The sequence below is a fragment of the Athene cunicularia genome, assembly GCF_003259725.1.
Source record: "Athene cunicularia isolate RWA chromosome 19 unlocalized genomic scaffold, athCun1 chr19_part1, whole genome shotgun sequence".
Taxonomy (NCBI): domain Eukaryota; kingdom Metazoa; phylum Chordata; class Aves; order Strigiformes; family Strigidae; genus Athene; species Athene cunicularia.
The window spans coordinates 4,080,470-4,099,512 of NW_020799124.1; the positions used below are offsets into that span (position 1 = coordinate 4,080,470).

The 19,043-nt window shown below is 39.8% G+C and overlaps 1 protein-coding gene across 1 annotated transcript in view; it reads right to left on the minus strand.

Moving 5' to 3' along the window:
* The window catches only part of ULK2 (unc-51 like autophagy activating kinase 2), a 43,257-nt gene continuing 24,214 nt past the window's right edge, over window positions 1-19,043 (minus strand). The window contains exons 12-28 of the mRNA XM_026861822.1: window positions 18,910-18,998; window positions 18,054-18,225; window positions 17,053-17,113; window positions 16,721-16,813; window positions 13,525-13,662; window positions 12,334-12,479; window positions 12,027-12,107; window positions 8,919-9,205; window positions 8,602-8,795; window positions 7,983-8,092; window positions 6,984-7,136; window positions 6,045-6,253; window positions 4,569-4,747; window positions 3,472-3,590; window positions 2,957-3,114; window positions 1,956-2,091; window positions 1-1,853 (exon numbers count right to left, since the gene is read on the minus strand). Coding sequence (XP_026717623.1) covers window positions 1,786-1,853; window positions 1,956-2,091; window positions 2,957-3,114; window positions 3,472-3,590; window positions 4,569-4,747; window positions 6,045-6,253; window positions 6,984-7,136; window positions 7,983-8,092; window positions 8,602-8,795; window positions 8,919-9,205; window positions 12,027-12,107; window positions 12,334-12,479; window positions 13,525-13,662; window positions 16,721-16,813; window positions 17,053-17,113; window positions 18,054-18,225; window positions 18,910-18,998 — 2,393 coding nt within the window. The 3' untranslated portion in view covers window positions 1-1,785. The remainder of the gene's footprint in view (window positions 1,854-1,955; window positions 2,092-2,956; window positions 3,115-3,471; window positions 3,591-4,568; window positions 4,748-6,044; window positions 6,254-6,983; window positions 7,137-7,982; window positions 8,093-8,601; window positions 8,796-8,918; window positions 9,206-12,026; window positions 12,108-12,333; window positions 12,480-13,524; window positions 13,663-16,720; window positions 16,814-17,052; window positions 17,114-18,053; window positions 18,226-18,909; window positions 18,999-19,043) is intronic.

Here is a 19,043-nt window from a genome sequence, read left to right on the forward strand (position 1 = left end):
GGTTTTACCATAGAAACACTTCTAGTGTCAGTATTTATTTTTACCTTAATATACATTTATACAGGCCATAATAAAAAGGCTATTACGCAACAGTTCAGTGAGTTATTACCTAGTTTTCAAGAATAACGCATGCAATTACAAAGGAGAGGTAGAAACACCGTATTAAAGACCTAAAAATACAAACATTATATAAACAAACACTTTCAAATTAACTGTTGGAATTTCATACAGATAAATAAGGTAAAAAGTACATTACTCTGTCAAAGTAAAGGAAACACATGGTTATCCGAACACTGAAATAATATTTTGATGTGTAAGCCCTGTACAACTTTGTCAAATAGTTCAGACCACTGTGTTTAAGAGGATTAAAATGATTTTGTCCTGGAGAATGGTTTATTCAAGTATTCAAGCAGTTGAGTAACAAAAAAAAGTCCCAAAAATAAAGTACAGGAACCATTTCCAGAGAAGCTGATCTGCCTAAATACTCTGCAAATCGCTGTCCTGATGGTCTCATGGGATGCTTGAAATGATAATGCCTATAAGGCTAAATGAAGCTTCCCACCTCTCCCCCAAAATGCACACAAAATAATCCCTATCTTTCACACGCTGTATGTAGATATTCTACATCAATTTATCAGCATCACAAACCCCAACATTATTTTCTGGTTTTGCATGGTTCCTCACAGAACCTTTCAGTTTACAGTATTTATTGTAATACTGCCCAAGAAACAAACTACAGAGAACTGTCATTACACCCCTAGAGACTGCAGGCATTAATGCACATATCGCATGCACAACAAAAGATGCAACCAAATCTCTATAAAAAGCAAACAATCAGGAACTCAACATTGCTATTACTGAGAAAGTCCAGAGCAGTAGTTACTCAAGTATTAGACAAATAGGTATAAAATGGAAAGGTTCACATGAATACAAGTTTTTACAGTTTGTTTGAAAGTCTTCTAGAAGCTACATTTTTGAAATTCTGAAAAGAATTTTATGTACACTGAAATGAAATTCAGCCAAGTCCATTGTGCCTTCTTTCTCTAATTTGTTTTTATATAGTTCTTCAAAAATGAATATACAGTTGCTTTAGTAAATTAGTGCAAAACAAAATATTTTGGAAGAAGATCATCAAACTGTATCCACATCAGCTGAAAGCCCACTGGGGATTTCGCACAGATGGAGAGCAATTTCTTCCCTCACCACCTTTCCCCCGTGTAAAAGGCGCCTTCTCGCCATCCCTTAAGACAAGCTGAGCCCTGTTTACAACATGTGAGCTCCAACACAAGCCAGCTTAGCCCCGAGAGCTTCAAACAGCACTTGCACATGTTCAGGGTTTCCCGAATTCACTCCGCCACATTTTACTGGCAACTTAAAAATATTTTTCACAAACTTTTGAGGGAATCTTCTGAGCGAAATGTCTTTTTGTACCTGATGCAGAAGGATCCACTCTTTATAAACCTCGTGAGGGGAAAAAATAAAACCCAAACCCCGATCATCCAAGTTCAAAGCACATGTACAAGGATCAGTTTGAAATGTGAAGAGAGATTCTTTTAAATTCTGTTGCTAGGAAGAAAAAGGAGCTGCTGGATCAGTAAGGCAAGTGTACTTTTGGAATTTCTCCTCTTTGAATATGCTGCTGTTTCTTTGGTAGTCACCACAGAACTGTTAAGAATCATCTTCCACACGGGGCAGAACAAGGACAACAATTAAGCTGTAGTGAAAAAAGTGCAGTATCACTGATGTGGTCCCTTATGTTCACACCATCTGGTCCTCGGGATATCCCTACTGCTCATATACAGCCACTGTGCTATAGCAAAGTGCAGAAAGCCTTCGCTCAATGCTAGATTTATCTGCAGAGAGAGGTAGAAAATAGGTAATGATGTCAGTGTTATTTTACGATGCATTAATTCCATGTAATTTTTCCAGATTTTCATTATTCAACGTAAACTTACACTTGTGTACATTTTCTATATCTGCAGGGTCTTGCAGTATTTTAGTCAGTCCTTCCAGCAGCAAGGCTGCTTTATGGTATCGATATGTAATATCTTCGGTTTGCTGAAACATCTCATCCAGAGCTGCCGACTGAACCTGGAGTCATTTGGGAAGATTCAGTTACATAAACTTCATTAGGCAAATAATGAATTGAAAAATTAAAAATGAATGGTATAAAAGTGTCATTAAGAAACTATTTTTGAGCCTTAATTTAGCTGATCCATTTTTATAACTGTGAAACAACCAAACCGAAGTCTGAGAGAATATAGCACCTGTGTTGTATTAATTAAGGATATTCTGCACATATAAGCTATAAAAGCACTTTTTGATCTTTTGTGTTTACACGTGTCACAACAACATATGAATAAATCTGCTTGTTCTTACACCTACATTCTCTTGTAAAGACGACAAATTAATTGTGCATGACTACACCATTATTGCTGGTAGCTTTTGTGTGACACCTATATTTAAAAGACTTCCACTTCATCAAAAAAGTAGTTAAGTTTCCTGTATGGTTACTGCATCTGCACCACAGCAGATAAAGATTTGATCAATTACATGAAAAAGCTTCCACGTTTGCTCCTGCTTTGCTTTGTATGGACAGACTGATCTTCAAATTGACTTGGTAGATTGATGAAGCTACTTCTGTTGCTTCAATGCTTTAATAAGCTTTAGTGGATGAAACTTCAGCACACAGGGTTGTGTGACTTCAGAGTTCGTTCTTGATGTTTATGCACCAAATGTGCTAATGTAGGGGAAATGTCCCTGAGGAACAGTATCTGCCAGGAACTTTAGCCACAGTTAAGGCAGGACAGGAAAGAGAGTGAAAGACTAACAAAAACTGCCATGGACAGAATTCTAGAAACATACATTCTATTTTCTGGTTACATAGAAGAGGTAGGTGAGAGAAGGAAGCAATTTGTCCCAATGTCCTATCAGTGAGGTAAAAGGAGTGACCTACCATTTCTACAGCACAGCTGTAGATGAGTTTCTCTGCAGTTACACTGTTGATTTCATCAATGAACCTTTGCTTGTCTGAAAAGAATCGATTCAGCTTTTCTGTCAATTTCTTGCACATGCCAATACAGAATTTGTATCTCTCATTGAGGCTTTTCACAACTGGAAGAAAAGCAAGAAATTAAAAAAAAAACCAAGCCAACAAACCCAACCAACAACATAGCCTAAGTTCAGCTTTTCCCAGCACTAGCAAAGTCAATCTCTTTAAACTTCTGCTTCTAATATTTATTTACTTGGCCACTTCTATGAATTATGCATCAAATAATTTCCATTTCAAGTTAATAACCGCCCATTTCTTAACAGTTTGCAGCTGTATCTTTGTTTACTATCAGAATTGTGCAATTGTACAGATCTACAATTCTCATATACAGAAGAAAACAAATATTGCAACTTAAGCTTTTTGACTGATGTATCAACAAAGAAAATTCACAAGCAAAGCAAAGATTATGTTGCATGTACCTTGCTTAACAGCAGTGGACGGGTTCAGCTTCCCCGACTTGACCTGTGCTTTGGCAAGATGCAGAGAAGACGCTAGTAACTGGGCAGCTTTCATATACAACACCAGCTGCTCTACTTGTCTAGGGAGCAGGGAGAAGAAAAAAAAGTAATTATGAATCAAAACACCTTTCTTGAACACAGTCAAGCCACGGGCAGACACCACTTTTTAATCACATAGGACCCAGCAGCAGCAGCAAAGGAAGACAGATGTTTAAAATGCAACTCCACCCCTCCCTTCCCTTCACAAACACTCTGTCACGAGTTGAGAGTACATCTGCTCATCTAGTAGCTGCAGCAGCAAATACGAACTGCTTTAATGTAGACATTTTAAAAAGGAACACTTATTTGTGGGGACTAAATGCCCGGGGTCAATGTCTTACCACAAGCGACTGGGTGTATTTTTCTCACAGCGTCATTTCCTATGACTCTGGAATCCTCGGTGGTGGAAAGCAAACACCTTGCAGGGGGTTTTGGTGTTTTTTTTTGGGGGGTGGTGGGTGGTGTGTATGTGTGTGTGTTTGTTTTTTTTTTTCAGGAAGCAGGTAGGAAGTGGAACTGCCCTTTCCTACCACTCCAGATTTCTCATATTTCTCTTTGCTTTTGATTTTCTATTAGGGCTGATTGGTTCTGCTGAAAAAAGGTTAAATTTGGTTCTGCTGAAAAAAGGTTAAATTTGGACACTCCCTTCCCCCTTCCCAGCCTCCACCTCAGTGCTGTTTCAGCCTGATCAACAGGAACAGATGAGGGCTCAGATCTGACAGAAGCTGGAACAGAAATTTCCCAGCTTAGAAGTGCACTGCTGGACCTACAGCCTGAACTCCTCACCACTTTCCCCAACTTACATGGCAGACAGGGAAACAGTCTTTTTATTTGTCTGCTAGCAAATGTGTCTCTATCTCTGCTCTTTCTGAGCTGCCTTCAGCTATTAAATACTTATTCCTATGAAAGATTCTATACAGTAAAACAATCACTCCCAACAAAAAGGGCATAGTTTGAATACATTTTTAATGTATTCAGTATTCACTAATTCTCTTGATACTATTTGACCACATACTTACCCCCATTCTTTGCTTAGCTGGCTGATCTGATCAACAACTATGCTCTCTTGGATTTGGTACAGTGATACTGCAGAAGTACACAGGTCTGGGTTTCCTCCTCGTACTGCTGTCAGATCCAGAACACATTCTGTAAATGTCAGCATCATGTTTAGATGACGCAGTGTATCTGTATGTTCTCTCTGTCAGAAGGAAGGACGACAACAATTTAATAAGCCATAAGGCAAACAACTACACTTAAATCTCTTGCTAATCATTTAAAGATTTGATGATATGTCAATTCTATGCAGAAATCCCATTGTAGTAGAGCCAGCACTAGGGACTACAAAACCAAATGGGTCCAAACAGATCACAGATACTAACTTGAACTCTGTTATTAATTTCAAGATACTGTAGCTTATACTTAAAGAGTTTTTCAACAAAGCTAAATGAATTGGGACATGGAGTGCTATGTTTGTTGAAACCCGAGCAACTCAAGGAATCACGAGTGGGACATATTACTTGTTATTATATTATCAGCAACTCAAAAGTATGCTTGGCACTTGTACGAGAAGCCAGGAGGAACATTTGGCTTTTATTATAGAACAGACCTGATACCCAGAACAGAACTGATCTAAAGCTTCATACTTCTCTGCTTCAGTCTAATATACACTTAGATCTAGAATTACATTGTGTTAAAAGGTGGCTGTTGCCAAAATTTACAGTTTAAACTGAACAACTTCAATTGGAGCTAACAACTTGCTGCTTCTTCAGGACTAAACCAGATACTACACGCATAGTTTCCACTCAGAAAAAAAGTTAGCCTTCAAAACTAATCAAATACATCTTAGCAGTATTTATAATCTTTTCATTAGTAATGCAGGTCTAAATACATTTTAAACTCTGTCTGTGGGAAGAATACAGTGCCCTGTCAAACATTCGCATTATAATATATAGATTCAATAGGGATCCAAACACCTTCCAGCAAGATGTGAATGAGAAAACAGAACAGCAATCTGTCTTGAGAAATTTACAGTCCAAGGATAGCATTCTGGCGAAAGACCACCCCGATTTGTGTCTTTAAAGTGTCACTCCTCCACACATTTAAAAAAATATAGGACAGTCTTCCCACAAGTAGGATTTAATGTCATCCGCTGACTGTGAAGAAGCAGTTAAAAAACAATGCCCAGAGGGATATTGCTACTGTCAGCACCCACGTCCAGAGACTTGGCATTAAAACAGAGGCCTCTTTGGAAGGCTCTGGTGAACAAAAGCAGTCATATGTTCCTTTGGTTACCTATTCACATACACGAAATGCCAAGAATAATTACCAAAGAGAAATCTGCCACGATTGATACAGGAATATTTTCAAAATCTTAAAAAGGAGTATGTGAGATAGTGAAGAGGAAACTACAAAGTGCACTGAGCAGTCCTGTTTTTATCATGTCTCTGTTTTAGCAGCATTATACGTCATAAAACATTAAATTATTTTTTCTATACCTCCATTAAAGTTTCCTCAGGCAATTCGGGAGCTTCAAAAGTGATAAAGCCCTCTAAGCTGGGAGGCGAAGTACCATAAGGCATGTACTTCAGACTCGGAGCTGCCTCAGCTCCCGGCGGAGAAGAACCCATATAAATACCAGGAGGAGAGCCCATATATACACGGCCACTAGTAGAGCAGAGAGAGCCTCCAGAACTGTTTGATCCAACTACAAGAAAAACAACACACACATTCAGTCTAAGAGGTTGTTCCATCTTGCAGTGCTGGGGCTGCGGATGACAGCAAATGACAAATCAGTAGTCATCACAGATTCACTCTTGGGAGGCTCTCCTCATTGTTCCTTGCATCACTCTGTAGAGAATGCAAAGGCTACACCGAAAGGAACAGTGACGATTTGTAACACAGATTCTAGGAAACGACTGACAAGGATTTCAAGGCAGAGAGTCCAACAGTACAGACCAAAGGTTGTGCTACAGTTCACAAAAGCACACTGCTGCAGACTCCTGCTCATCCCGAGCAGAGGAAGGCCTTGAGATCTTTGCTCTCGGGCAACACAGCCAACACATGCTGAACTGCAGCCAGCTTGCACCCCTTGTGTGTTGTTTCTGGTACAATGCACAGCAGCAGGCAAAAATGCAGAATCAGAAGTCTAACTTTTCCTCTCCACCTTTGTCATAGAGGTCTATTACACTCCCTGGGGTGGAGTAAAGCTGCATACACAGGAGGTTACACACTGCTGTACTGTAAATCCATGCCTCTGGCCCTCTCTTTAGGAGAGAAAAGGCAGATGATGTCTGACATTAATCTCTACAGAGAACTTTTACTGTATAGCCTCGAGGATCTGCGGGGCAAGGCAGTAATCAGATTACTGGCCCAAGAAGAGGGCAAGCCTAAATACTGCATCTGAGAACGGTCCACAGCTGTCAGGAAAGTCTTACCTGAGGTGGTTCTTGTTCTGAGGACCATATGGGTGCAGGTAGGAGGGGTGGCACTGCTTGGAGGGGACCCAACAGTAAACATGACAGCCCGAGAACTCACCCCGCCTCCCATGGAAGGAGGTGCCACTGCAATTCCATAGGCCCCTGCTGGAGCTGGAAGAGAAAATTTCAGCAAGTTAGTCCCTATTACATATAATCATACCAGTAAGTAATTACATGCAGCAAATTGGAGCACTGCAATACAACGTGCTTTGATGTAGATCCAAGACTTGGACTAGTTAGAAGTTCTGACAGCAAATAAAACAAGCCGAGTGCCTTGGCAAAACACAGAAAGAGTCAAGATGCAGTCTACACATATCTTTTTACTTTTAATCTCTCTCCCCGCTTTACTCTTGCCTAGAAAATAGCAACAGAGGCTCCCTCCAAGAGCCTGAGGACACCACCAGTCCTGCAGCAAACGATACAACAGAAATATTCAAAGGCAGCCCATGACAGGTTTGGAGGCTAAAGACCAGCCCTATCTGCAGAACTCCCTCCATCTACTCATAAATGAGGCAAGAAGTTCTGGTGGCCACTTGTGGCATGGGATAAGCTGGGGGAGGGAGGAGGGGGAAAAAAAAAAAAAAGACCCAGAATCAGAATTACATAAACTGGCTTTCATATGAAAATGAAATGGAATTAGGAAATGAAACAGCCACAAATATTGTATTAAAAATGAAAATAAAACCAAATAAAAAAATAAACCCCCCTCTAGCCAGTATAGGCAGTTGAGATATTTCTGTGTTTAGCACAGAAATAGATATTTTCCCGTCTCAGTTATATAAAGCTACGCTAAAGAAATGGAACATATCCCCTTAAAGATTAAAAAAACCCTTCTGTGCCGAGGCTGAAAATTGTCAGAACCAATTATCAAAGTTGGAAGCAGAACTGTATCTAGTTGGTGCTTCATAAACAACCCTGCACATAAAGACAGCTTAGATGTACGGGTCTGCTCCTTACCTGTATCCATCGGTCGCTCCGTGTTGAGGCTGTCTGTACTGCCTTGGTATAACTGGCCACCAAGGGTAGTCTTCACCTGCTGATCCGATAGCTTCCCAGTACTAACAGACCTAGACAGAAATACATATGAATTCACAACAAAGTTCTTTAATAAGATCTTCCTATCTAACCTGCAACTAAGGATGACTTTCAGATTGCTGGTATTTATCATAGAGAATTCTTCAACAAAAGTACAGAAAGACTTGAAACCTCAGTGCTCGTCATGGACCTACTAAAACAGAGTTAACCATAAAGAGATCTTTTTCTTTTAAAAAATTATATTGCAAATTTTGTCATATAGATTTTCAAACAAAAACTGAACAGCCTTCACAGAGGCAATGAAGTTCCATATTCAGATAATCAAAACAAAAGGGAACTAGAGAGCAAGACAAAGCACTCCAGGAAGTCCGTGCTATATTTATACACAGTACAAAATGTTTCAGTTGTACACACCAAACCTCAGCATCTCCTCACACCTCGCTTTTTGCATGCTTTTCCCCTCTAAGTTGCTGTGTGCAAGTACATACTTCTGCCAAGTCACCCACCCAACTTTACAGGTTTTATGCACTACAGTGCCTACCTGCCGAATGTAGTTTTGCTGTGCTGTTCTCCTGCCTGCTTTTCACCTCCTTGGGGTGAGTGGAAGTGTGTGAAATCCCTTGGGTCACTGATGTCTTTAGGCTGCAGCGGGGTATCCACCAAGCCCTGGCGATTAGCCAGGGCCAGCAAGTTCGAGGATGCTTGAGTTTTAGGTATTTTGAAAGGAGCTGTTGCCTTTAAGAATCAAGACCAAGAACATACAAAAACCAAAGTCAGAACCTCAAAATATTCTTGGGAATGGTTTCGGGCAGTGTGTTACCACTTCCTGTTTTACTGACAGTGGCAAACTTAACAAACCTTAGTAGGAGAGCCAATGATCGTTGGTAAGGGAGTTTTGAAGAGCCAGTCTGAACTCCTAGGTGACGATCCCATATGTTTGGTTGGTGATGTTCCCAGGCTACCTGGCCTGCTTGGTTGTGGAGAATGACTGTATCCATACCCTGCATAGGATGGGCATACGGGGTCTGAATGCTGCTTTCTGAGTTTCTGCTTGTTTTGGTAAATATCTGTGAGAGTAGGAGCACTCTGCAACCTTGCTCCCATCAAAAGTGACTGTGGAGACTGAGATGGTGGTATCGGAGAACCTGTGGGGAAGAAAAAAAGTGAAGTAACATGCTACTTGCAGTATTTGGTAAATGGATCAACGAAGCCCAAAATGCCAGAGATCAACATTAAACTGAAAGGAGATGGGAGTGCAAACGTTGTGAGATATGTCTGATCATCAACTCACGAGAACGGATTTAGCCTGTTGGCTATTTGGACTAAGGCTACGTTACACTGATGGGACATTCAAGCTGCCAAATAGGCAAGATTTCAGGGCGACAGCTGTACTGGCAGCTGCAGGACCTCTGGCAACCTGCATTGAGACAAATAAAGTGGTTGGATACAGCAGGAATGGCATAACCAATACGGAAATTTCAAGTGCAGCCGCCAGGACTCCAGGTTGAATAGAGGTTCTCAAGTACTGGAATTATATTTTTGCAAACAAGAGCGTGAATGCAACATTGCATGTTAATGATTTGTTTTGTACATAATAGCTTCATTTGCAGACACAAAAGGCAGCTCATCTCATCGTTCCTGCAAGAAAAGTAGGTACTAAAAAGAATCAAATTATTCAGACGGAACAGTCTGAAATCATTATTTTGGGGAGTCATTTACTTTTTAGTCTGTCAGACTGAATCTCTTCCAAAAGCTTACTATGTACAAAGGAAGTCCACACTTAAGTACGAGTGGAAAGTTTCTCCTAAAGAAAAATCTATACACACCATTTAAACAGAGGGCTTCAGTGAAATATCGCTTATGGACATCTCACCTACTCAAAGGTACCCTTCCTCTTTCAAAATAAGGAACCTGAGATTTGATGAAATGGTCTCTTCCTTGTGGTATTTTTTTGTCTCATGATGAGGAACTGTGCAAAGTTACAAACAGTACATAAGACTTCAGCTTTATGGCCACAGCTTCCTAGATAAAATGCTTACCTTTGTAACCTCAAAGAACTGACACTGAAGTTTCACTCGTTTTTTGGTTTTTTTTTTTAAAAAAGAAAGTCGTTTAAAAAAGTCAAAACTGAAAATGAACCAAACTAACTAGGTAAGATTTTTAAGAGCTGGCCAAGACAATTCTGAGATAGGCTCCGTTTTATAAATGTATGCTCAAAACTTCTTACAGTTTGTTCAGTAAAGTGCCCAGCTGTTAAGACACATCTTTTAACCTTCTTAAGCCTATGCTTTTGCTAGGCAGATTTTGAATGAGCCACTTCACCTTGATTTCACTCCACTCCATTAAATGGTATGTTTTAGAATTGCCTTTCTGGCTGCAGCTCCATCAGAGGGATCAAGTCTATTTCTCACTAACTTCCCAGCCAAGAATCTGTTAGTTTGAAATCCCTTTGCTTGTCTGTCTCACAGCATTGAAAGTCCTCACCTGTTGTTTCAGAAACCAGTCTTGAATCTCACTGGTTACTGGTTCCAGTGGCACTGCCACCACAGGAAAGGCTTCTGAGTCAGAAGTTTGTCCTCTGCTGCCACTGGCAGCAAGAGCAGCTCAATTAGTTCAGAAGCTACATTACAACAGACATCTTCAGTCCTTAGAAAATCTCAGTACAGATGACCTCACTTCACCCAGAACAAAAAGACAGCTTCCCATACCCATTTAAATGCTGAGAAACAGACTTGCTGCAATTTGTGGTATTTTACAAATAGCAATACCACTGCACTCATTTGAAATTAAGAAATGAAGTCAAGCAGGAAAAGAATGCAGGAAACAGATGAAGAAATGAAACATTTAAAATCCTTTCAGCCATAAACACAGTGCTGTGGTATGTAACCAGTACAAGTCAGTTTGACACTGGCAAAAGGCACTAAACCAACAGCCCTACAGAATTCTATCCAAAGAAAAGATGCAACAAGAAAATCATACACATTACTTTGTATTCTCTTCACAGACCCTTTGGGTTTTTTAAGAGAAGAGACTGTTTCAAATCTGAGGATTCACTGTTTCCTTGTCTTTTGTTAACACTGTCAATGGCATAGCAATTATGAACATGCTTGAGACACATCACAGAAATTATTTCATATGGATGAAAATATTCCCAGGTGTTTGAAACATGGCTGCTCCAACAAATGAAGGCTCTATCATCTCCAGACGATTTTGGAAAGTGTTTAAATAGGGAAAAAACCCACAATGCAGTTTCAACATCACCTCTTAGAAAGCCAAAATAAAAAGTATAACTAGTATTTCAGATAAGCAAGAAAATGCACTCAAAACATGCAAAGAGCAAAAGAACATGTTGCTGAATTTCATATTATTATGCTCAACCCTTCCGGCATTACAGCACGATTCCATCTTTAACAGTCTCAGAACATCTTCAAGTCCTATTTTTCCCTGATCTTTTTTTTTTTTTTTTTCCTGCTGGCATGCCATAATAATTTATGACTTGCAAAGCTTACTGAACGCTTAGCAACGCTAACATCAGATCCCAGTGAACTTCCCAAGGGAATGATGAAAACGTGCTGCGTGCTGTACACTGGCAGTTCTTCCTCCCTTTTCTGAGGACTGGCATGACAGAGCTGGTCTATCAAAACCATATTCTAGAAGCATGTTACTACCATTCATTATAATCCATCCACTTCCATCCCTGTTTAAAGACAGGCATTATCAGAGTTGATTTTTCAGCTTGAGAAAAAGAAACTCCAGTCACTTTCTTACTGTGTAAGGAATTAGTTATGGGGAAAGATGTCTTGATACAGCCACAATGGGTTTAAATTTCTACAGAAACTCAGTGTACCACTTACCCAGTGTCTCCTACTAACCCACACTAATGTAGTGTTGGGTCTCCTCCCCCTTCACAAATGCTGTAGAAGCTCTATCAAAACAGTACTGGTTGCACTGTCCAAAGTCACTCACCTGAGAAGTTTCTACTCCTTGATTCATGTCCTTGAAGCTGTCCACAACAACAGTGCCCAAGCTGCTCAGGTATGGTTCCAACTACGCAAAACAAAATCAAAACGTGAATTTATACTTTACCTACAAATTAAGGTAAAAAGCAAAATAAAACCTAGTTAGTTTATTTCTGTAATTTAACAGAAATTATTTCTGCAAATGTGACCTAGTTAGGCAGATTTTCGTTTAAGATAGTTTCAAGCAGGAATTAGTGTTCTGAAATACTGTTCCAGTTAAACCTTTACTAATTGCTAAGAATCTGTGGGCTTACCTAGTGGTGAAGGAGAATATGGTCTAGAAGATCCTGTGGATAACCTGCGCCCAACACCCTGTGTAGTGTCAGCTGGTACTGGAGAACAGGAGCCCATCTTCATGAAGCCCATTGGGCTAGTATTTGAGCGTCTCACAACTCCAGTTCTAGCAAGGTGAAAATAATGGTTACACACATGCTACAGTAACTGGTTCCCTGAGATAAGCTCCAGAATCCCTGAAGGAGTATAATGATCAGTTAATGAAAATACCAGTATTTAAAGATAAAGCTATTACGTTGAAGATTATTAAACTAATAACTTAAGCTAAGCTTCCCATATTGAAAACAAGCAAGATTTAACTCCCTTTGTTCACACTGACTTGTTAACTTTTGACGCCCTAATAATCCGCTAACTGGAGAAAATTACAAGCTACCCCCAAGTACGTGGATTCTTAAACTTCAAACAACTTGATCACCAAATTCTGAATTTTACAATCAAGTGAAATGTATTGTTGCAAATACCCATTTTTATGTCAACAAAGACTATGATGAAGTTTTCGTGCTGGGTCTGGTATACAAGTCAGGTAACTGAAAACAGATTATTTAAGGGAAAGGCACTTCCAACTGTAGCAACTACTGTAAAATCAGAGAACCTGAAAAAAAAAAAAATGCAAGGAACCAGGGGTTTTGTTTCTGTTTGAGTAGTCTGTATCTGAGTCTCTGACTTTCACCATCCTGATCCTGTAGTCCACAAGGCAGAGAATAAGTCTGGCACACTAGAGCTTTGTAATAAGACAAGCTGGTTAATTAGCATGCCAAAAATGGTTTCCTTGATATTCTACAGAACAATGCATTCATCTCATTACTACGTGTGTGAAAACAAAACATAACTTAGTACTGACTTTCTAGTTCATGATATCATGCCATATAATACACAAAGAAGACTATGAAAGCAAGAGCTCATCTTTTTACCTTCTTGGGTCGCACATGAGTGAAAGAACAAGCTCATTTTGTTTTTGTGAAAAATTTCAAGTGCCCATCCAACAGTCTTGAGATTGTGGAGGAAGGACTGTTATTTGTTATCATTAAAATGTCTCTTCAGTATGTTTTTGTGCAGAAAAAAAATGACATCAGCAAGAAAGCATGTACATCTGTCAGGGTAAAAACACAAACTAGAACCAAGAAAAAGGAGTTTAAAAAACCCAAACTCACCTTGGTGATCCGTGGGGGTTTGACACAGGGCTGGCAGTAGAGGAGAGGTTCTGTTCTATGCGCTGGTAATTCCGTAGCTGAGTGGGAACTGGGATAGGTGCTGTTTCACTGCGGGGGGATACCGAAGGCTGACAATGCCTGAAGTTGGAAGGTATGGAGACAGGTGAATATAGGTAGACAGGTCTGTCTTGGAGTTGTACCATTATTGAAATTTCAATAAAATCTAGGAAACAGGCAAATAAGCTGCTTCTGCACTCCCTGTGTGTGCTACGATCTTAGCTTGTCCTAACCTAGTTCTAACACTTCACAGAGGAAGGTCAGGAACTGTATGTTACTACCTACCGTTCTTATACTGGCTCGTATCAGATCGAGCCGAGAGCTCAGGACTAGCTGAAGCCCTTCGTCACGCATCACAGCGATCTACAGATTCCTCCAACTTCCTGCCAACCAGCCCGCTGTTTACCACGCTTCAAAATAGCGTTCTAGGAAAACCCACTGCACTAAGAACAGGAAGTTCAGCAGCAGGGCTGGAATGTGTACAAAAGCCACTAAAGCACAGTCAGAGATATCCCAAGAGAGACACTGTGAACTTGCAAAAGGAAAACATGTTATGTAACCAATCCTTGACAAGATGACCAAAACCACACACCTGAACATTTATCCACAGGCTCAAACTGCAGATTAGCATTACTCAAGTTCAAGCAAAGTGTCAGTGACCTGGCTTACCTCAGTGTACTATCTGATAAGGGAATCAAACCACTGCAACGTAATCAGTTACCAACACTTTTAAAGGAAGACAGAATTCAATGGAAAGGATTTCAAAGGAATGGACTTTTTGAAAGATAATCAGTTTAGTATCTGGTCCTTTATTAACTACCTCTTCAGAGAAAGATTAGAAATTCTTAGAGGAAATGTGGAAAAAGTTTTACCACGACCTCTAGTAAACAAGCAGTTACAGCACTCACTGCATGGCTACAGCTGAACAGAAATTTGAGTTTCTGATTGTGTTTCTCCTATTCTCTTTGCTACCTCTGAGAATGAAATATGACTTCCTAATATGCACAGAACTTCCTTTGCAAAAGACAAGAAGTTTGTCCTTTCATTGCTACCCAGTTTCCAGATACTACAGAGCCATTTGGAAGTCAGCTGTGGAAAGGTCTCACAAGTGGAAACCACACAACAGCAGCGGGCAGCCTGCTAGGACTAACACAACACACCGAGGTAGCACAGGGAGGCTCCCTAGGCCTGACCTCTGGGAGAGGGGAAGCAGATGTTATTTAAACTGTGGCAGTGACACTGAGGAGGCCATGAAGGCACTTCAACTTTTAAAGTACTCAGCACAGAAAATGCCTTCCCCTGCTCTCACACAGCCCTGCAGGCGTATCCAAGCAAGCTCTGTGAGCCGTGAGCTCGCTGGAGGCAGCAATGCTGTGCTAACGTGGTGGAGAGGCACGGTACAGTACTTGGCCCTCCATCAGGGCTCCCCAGCTCAGGCCCAAAGCTAAGCCCTGGTCAGGCATCCTCGAATCTGATGTGGTTTATTACCGGTTAGAGAAAATGCAGTACAGATGTGTGCAGAGTTGCATGCAAATCTTGTTTCTCTGAGATCCAGAGAATAAAATTGGCAGTTAACCACGGGAGAGTGAACTGCCTCTACCTATTTTGCCCATTCTGGCTGGAGCCTGAGAAGTGTTACAGCTTCTTCTACTCGTCATAAAGCAGGGTAACTATGGCTACAATTCATTCTGTTTGATCAGCTAATCAGAAAAATTCACTTCATCGGTCATAACCTTTTGTAAAAAAATTTTTAAAAAAATCACATACTGTGAAAGAACATTTCTCAGGAAATAAAAAAAACAGAAATAAAAACCAAAAGCAGCATCTTATAGAATATCAGACACACACTCTGCTTCCTTGAGACCATGCCTCAAGCAGCCAGTTACTGAATTTACTCAACCAATAATTACATCAAACTATTACAGTACAAACACTGAAAGTGTGAACAGTAGGCACCTGTTCCTAAACACATGACCATTTAGCTCTTAACTTAGTAGTGTACAGATAACTAGCATCTTTTCATAAAACCTGTAACTCTAAAAACTGAGATGCCTGAAACAATTTAAAAAAGGAAATGACAATGTATTTATAATATGTTGTACATGGCCAATCCAGAGGAAATGGATCTTTACAGACAAACCATCCCCATTATCTGCCCTTAAACATAAAAGGTAAGACTAAAGCTTTATTGATAGTCCATGTCAGCAGATTTCACAAACTGCACAAAGATAAGCACAAAGTAGCAAACTTTTCTTGTGACAAGCATTTCTAAACAGATAACGCTGACTCACAGCCCTGCAGTACTAGCATAAGCCAAAAATACACCCAACATAATAGCTTTATTCCCCATTTATCCACTCATCTTCTATTTGTACTAAAAACATTATGAAATTCATTACTTGGTCGAATGACAAATCTAAGCCTTCTGTTTAGATATTATATGAGTAGTTAAACAGCATGATTAAGCTTTACATTTTCCAATACAATACAGGAAAGATTTCAGGCACCACTGATGATTATCAGTTCCATTTCAAACTAGCCAAAACTTTGCCTACAACCATGTGGAAGAAAGAGGACTTACAAACAGTCCCACTGATGGAAAAGCTGCAATACATATTCAGCTCTTTCATGTGGCTTCTTTGGTATCTTGTGAGACACAAACATGAAATTCACAGTAATCACTTGCCCAGAAGCCACACCCAGTTACCAGACACAAGACAATCCAGCCAGGAGACACACATCCACAGCAGTCTGGGCTTGGTAAGTTCCTCTTCTCTTACAACTACTTCTCAAAATGTTTAGATCATTCAGCATCTTGACTCACTAAATGAAGACTGTGCTGTGCTTTGTAACACCAAAAAGGACAAGTCAGTTATGCCTCTGAAGTTTCTGCTTTCAACCAGCTCAAAAAAAAGCTCTCCTTCCTTAAGGAAATCTTTCAGGGATGCATCAGAGCCAGAAGCTCGCTACACAACCATCAGCCATTAGAATGCATTAAGTGTAGAGAGCCTGGAAAACACAGATCTAGCTTCTATTTCAGCTCAGTTTGCAGGAGCCGTCCACAACCGAAAAAAAAAACAACACAGAGTAGCAGAGAACCTCTTGAAAAGAGAGGAAGTACTAAGCCTACATCACACACCTGTTAGCCGTGCCAGAAGCCGTACTTCGAGAAGAGGCTGAGGATGGTTTCTGTACAGTTCCTGAGCTTCCAGAAATAGTTAATGGTGACTGCCTGTGAAAACAAGAACTAGTCAAAAGACAGGTCTTCACATCAGAGAAACTCTGCAGCAAAACTATCTGAATTCAAGCTGTTTACATATTCAAAATAAATTCAAGCTGACATATTAATCTTTAAGAAAGTCCACACAGCTATGTAAACCCATCACTGCCAAACCCCAGCAATCCCTTCTACAGCTGCAGTATCAATTTTAGAACATGAGCCTTCTTTTGGATAAAGCTCAGCACACCTACCCTCCACACATCAAGAACTCGCTTGAAGCCCGCCTGCCAGCTGCTCCCAATGGCATATCATCTACAGTAAGCAGAAGAACACATTGAAAACCCACATCAGGAAGCAGAATCTTAAAAAATCCCACATCTTCAATATTACTGTTGTAGAAATAATCACTTCTCACAAATTCCTGTGAACATAATAAGTTTTTCATAAACTCTTCTGTGTATGAAAATACCTCACATCTGACCACCACCACCAATCTAGCTGGGGAAGGAAGCTCTTTAGAAAGTTTTTTGTGATTTGTTTTTCTTGGGAGTTTTTTGGCTATACCAATCATAATAATTTTGAAATAAAATACATTAAGAGTACAAGGTATCAGCATTGGGAAATTTATAACAACAACAACAGAAACCCATCAGAGATCAAGGCACTAATTTAGCCAAATATTTACCATGAGTTGGTGGCATTGTACAGAAATCAGCTGACTAGCTTCCTAGAGGCAGTTCATGTTTGGAAGATGTCATCAAATGGCAGCATGCTACATCCAAGTCTTGTGACTGTATAAGCTTAGTCTGATGCCTTACTTCTCATCTTAAATGGTTTTTTTTAATGTTTTTACCTGCACTTCTTTATTATCTAGAGCCCCACAGCATCACCTATAAATGTTCACTTAGTCTGAAGGTAACAGCGTGCCTGCCTCCCCTAAGAGAATCCTTGGGCTTCTTATCAGCAGTTGTTTACCACTCTTTTCTTCTACTGCCAAACCCCAATATTTTCTACGACTTTAAAGCACCCTCATATCTTTGGCATATCTGGCTACTTAATTGAAGGTTGAAATGTCCCAGATGGACATGCAGATATACCAAAGTCTCCCTTCAAAGAGTAATCAAACTAAAGAAATGAGTTCCAATGTGAATTGAGACACATTTAGAGAAAAGAAAGCCAAAGAGTAACAGGATATAAAGGTATGTTACAACTGGAAATTGTTTTAAAATGTAAAAATAAGGAAGATTCTTACATGAGTGGTCTGAAGAGATATTGTGTGGGACAAGAACAAAGTCATCTGTGTCACAAGAGGAGTTCTTGCTACTGGTACTGGCAGAGTCTTTAGAAACTTGAAGATAGTTAGGAGGGCCCAACGGAGGGGAAGACAAATTTTCTTCTTGAATATGTTGCATGTCTGGCAGAGACTGGAGGGGGGATGGAAAAAAGAAAGTAAAAAACCCACTGTAAATCTAGTGATTCAGAATGTAGAACTGCTCTTTTAACTGTGAAGCTTCTAAAGCAAGAATCATCGCTAGCTTTGACCAAAAAAAAAATCTGAGGCCATTTTTTGTTTAAGTATTGAGAAATATAAAATGTATTTGAATTTGAAAACCCTGTAGTGTCAATTTAGACAGTTCTATATTAAATAGGCTGTGAATTTCCACAATTGCAATTTATTAAATCATTCCTGATGATACAGATGCGCCTCTTTCAAATACCACATAAAAGTCACCAGTTCATATCAGTATAAGAGGCCTTGGCCAAAAAGACCAATTCAAAAATTATCTGTAATGTTCATTATGTTGCAAACCATATTAGCATATCTAAAGATTTACTACTCTACTTTTTGATACATATATATATATATATATATTTTTTAACAAAAACGAAAACCAACAAAACCCCCAGAAAGTACAACATAAGGAGCAAGAGAGTACCAAAATGTCAATGCCATTCTTCTAGAAAAGGCAGGGGTATGCCTTGCTCTGTGTTCTTAAACACATCAGTTTATACCGCTCAAGAATTGAAAGATCTAAAATTCAGTAACTCTTGGCTAAACATTACAGAAAATATTTTCCAGAGTTTGTTCTGTAAAATAGAAAACTTACTGGAGGAGAAGCAAAACGGCATGAAGGAGAGCTACCACAGGAACTGCCAGAGACTGAGCCTGCATATGTGGGCACTGGTACAGGACAAGCTGGAAGAGGAAAACCCAGGGGGAAGAAAAAAAAAAAAACAAAAC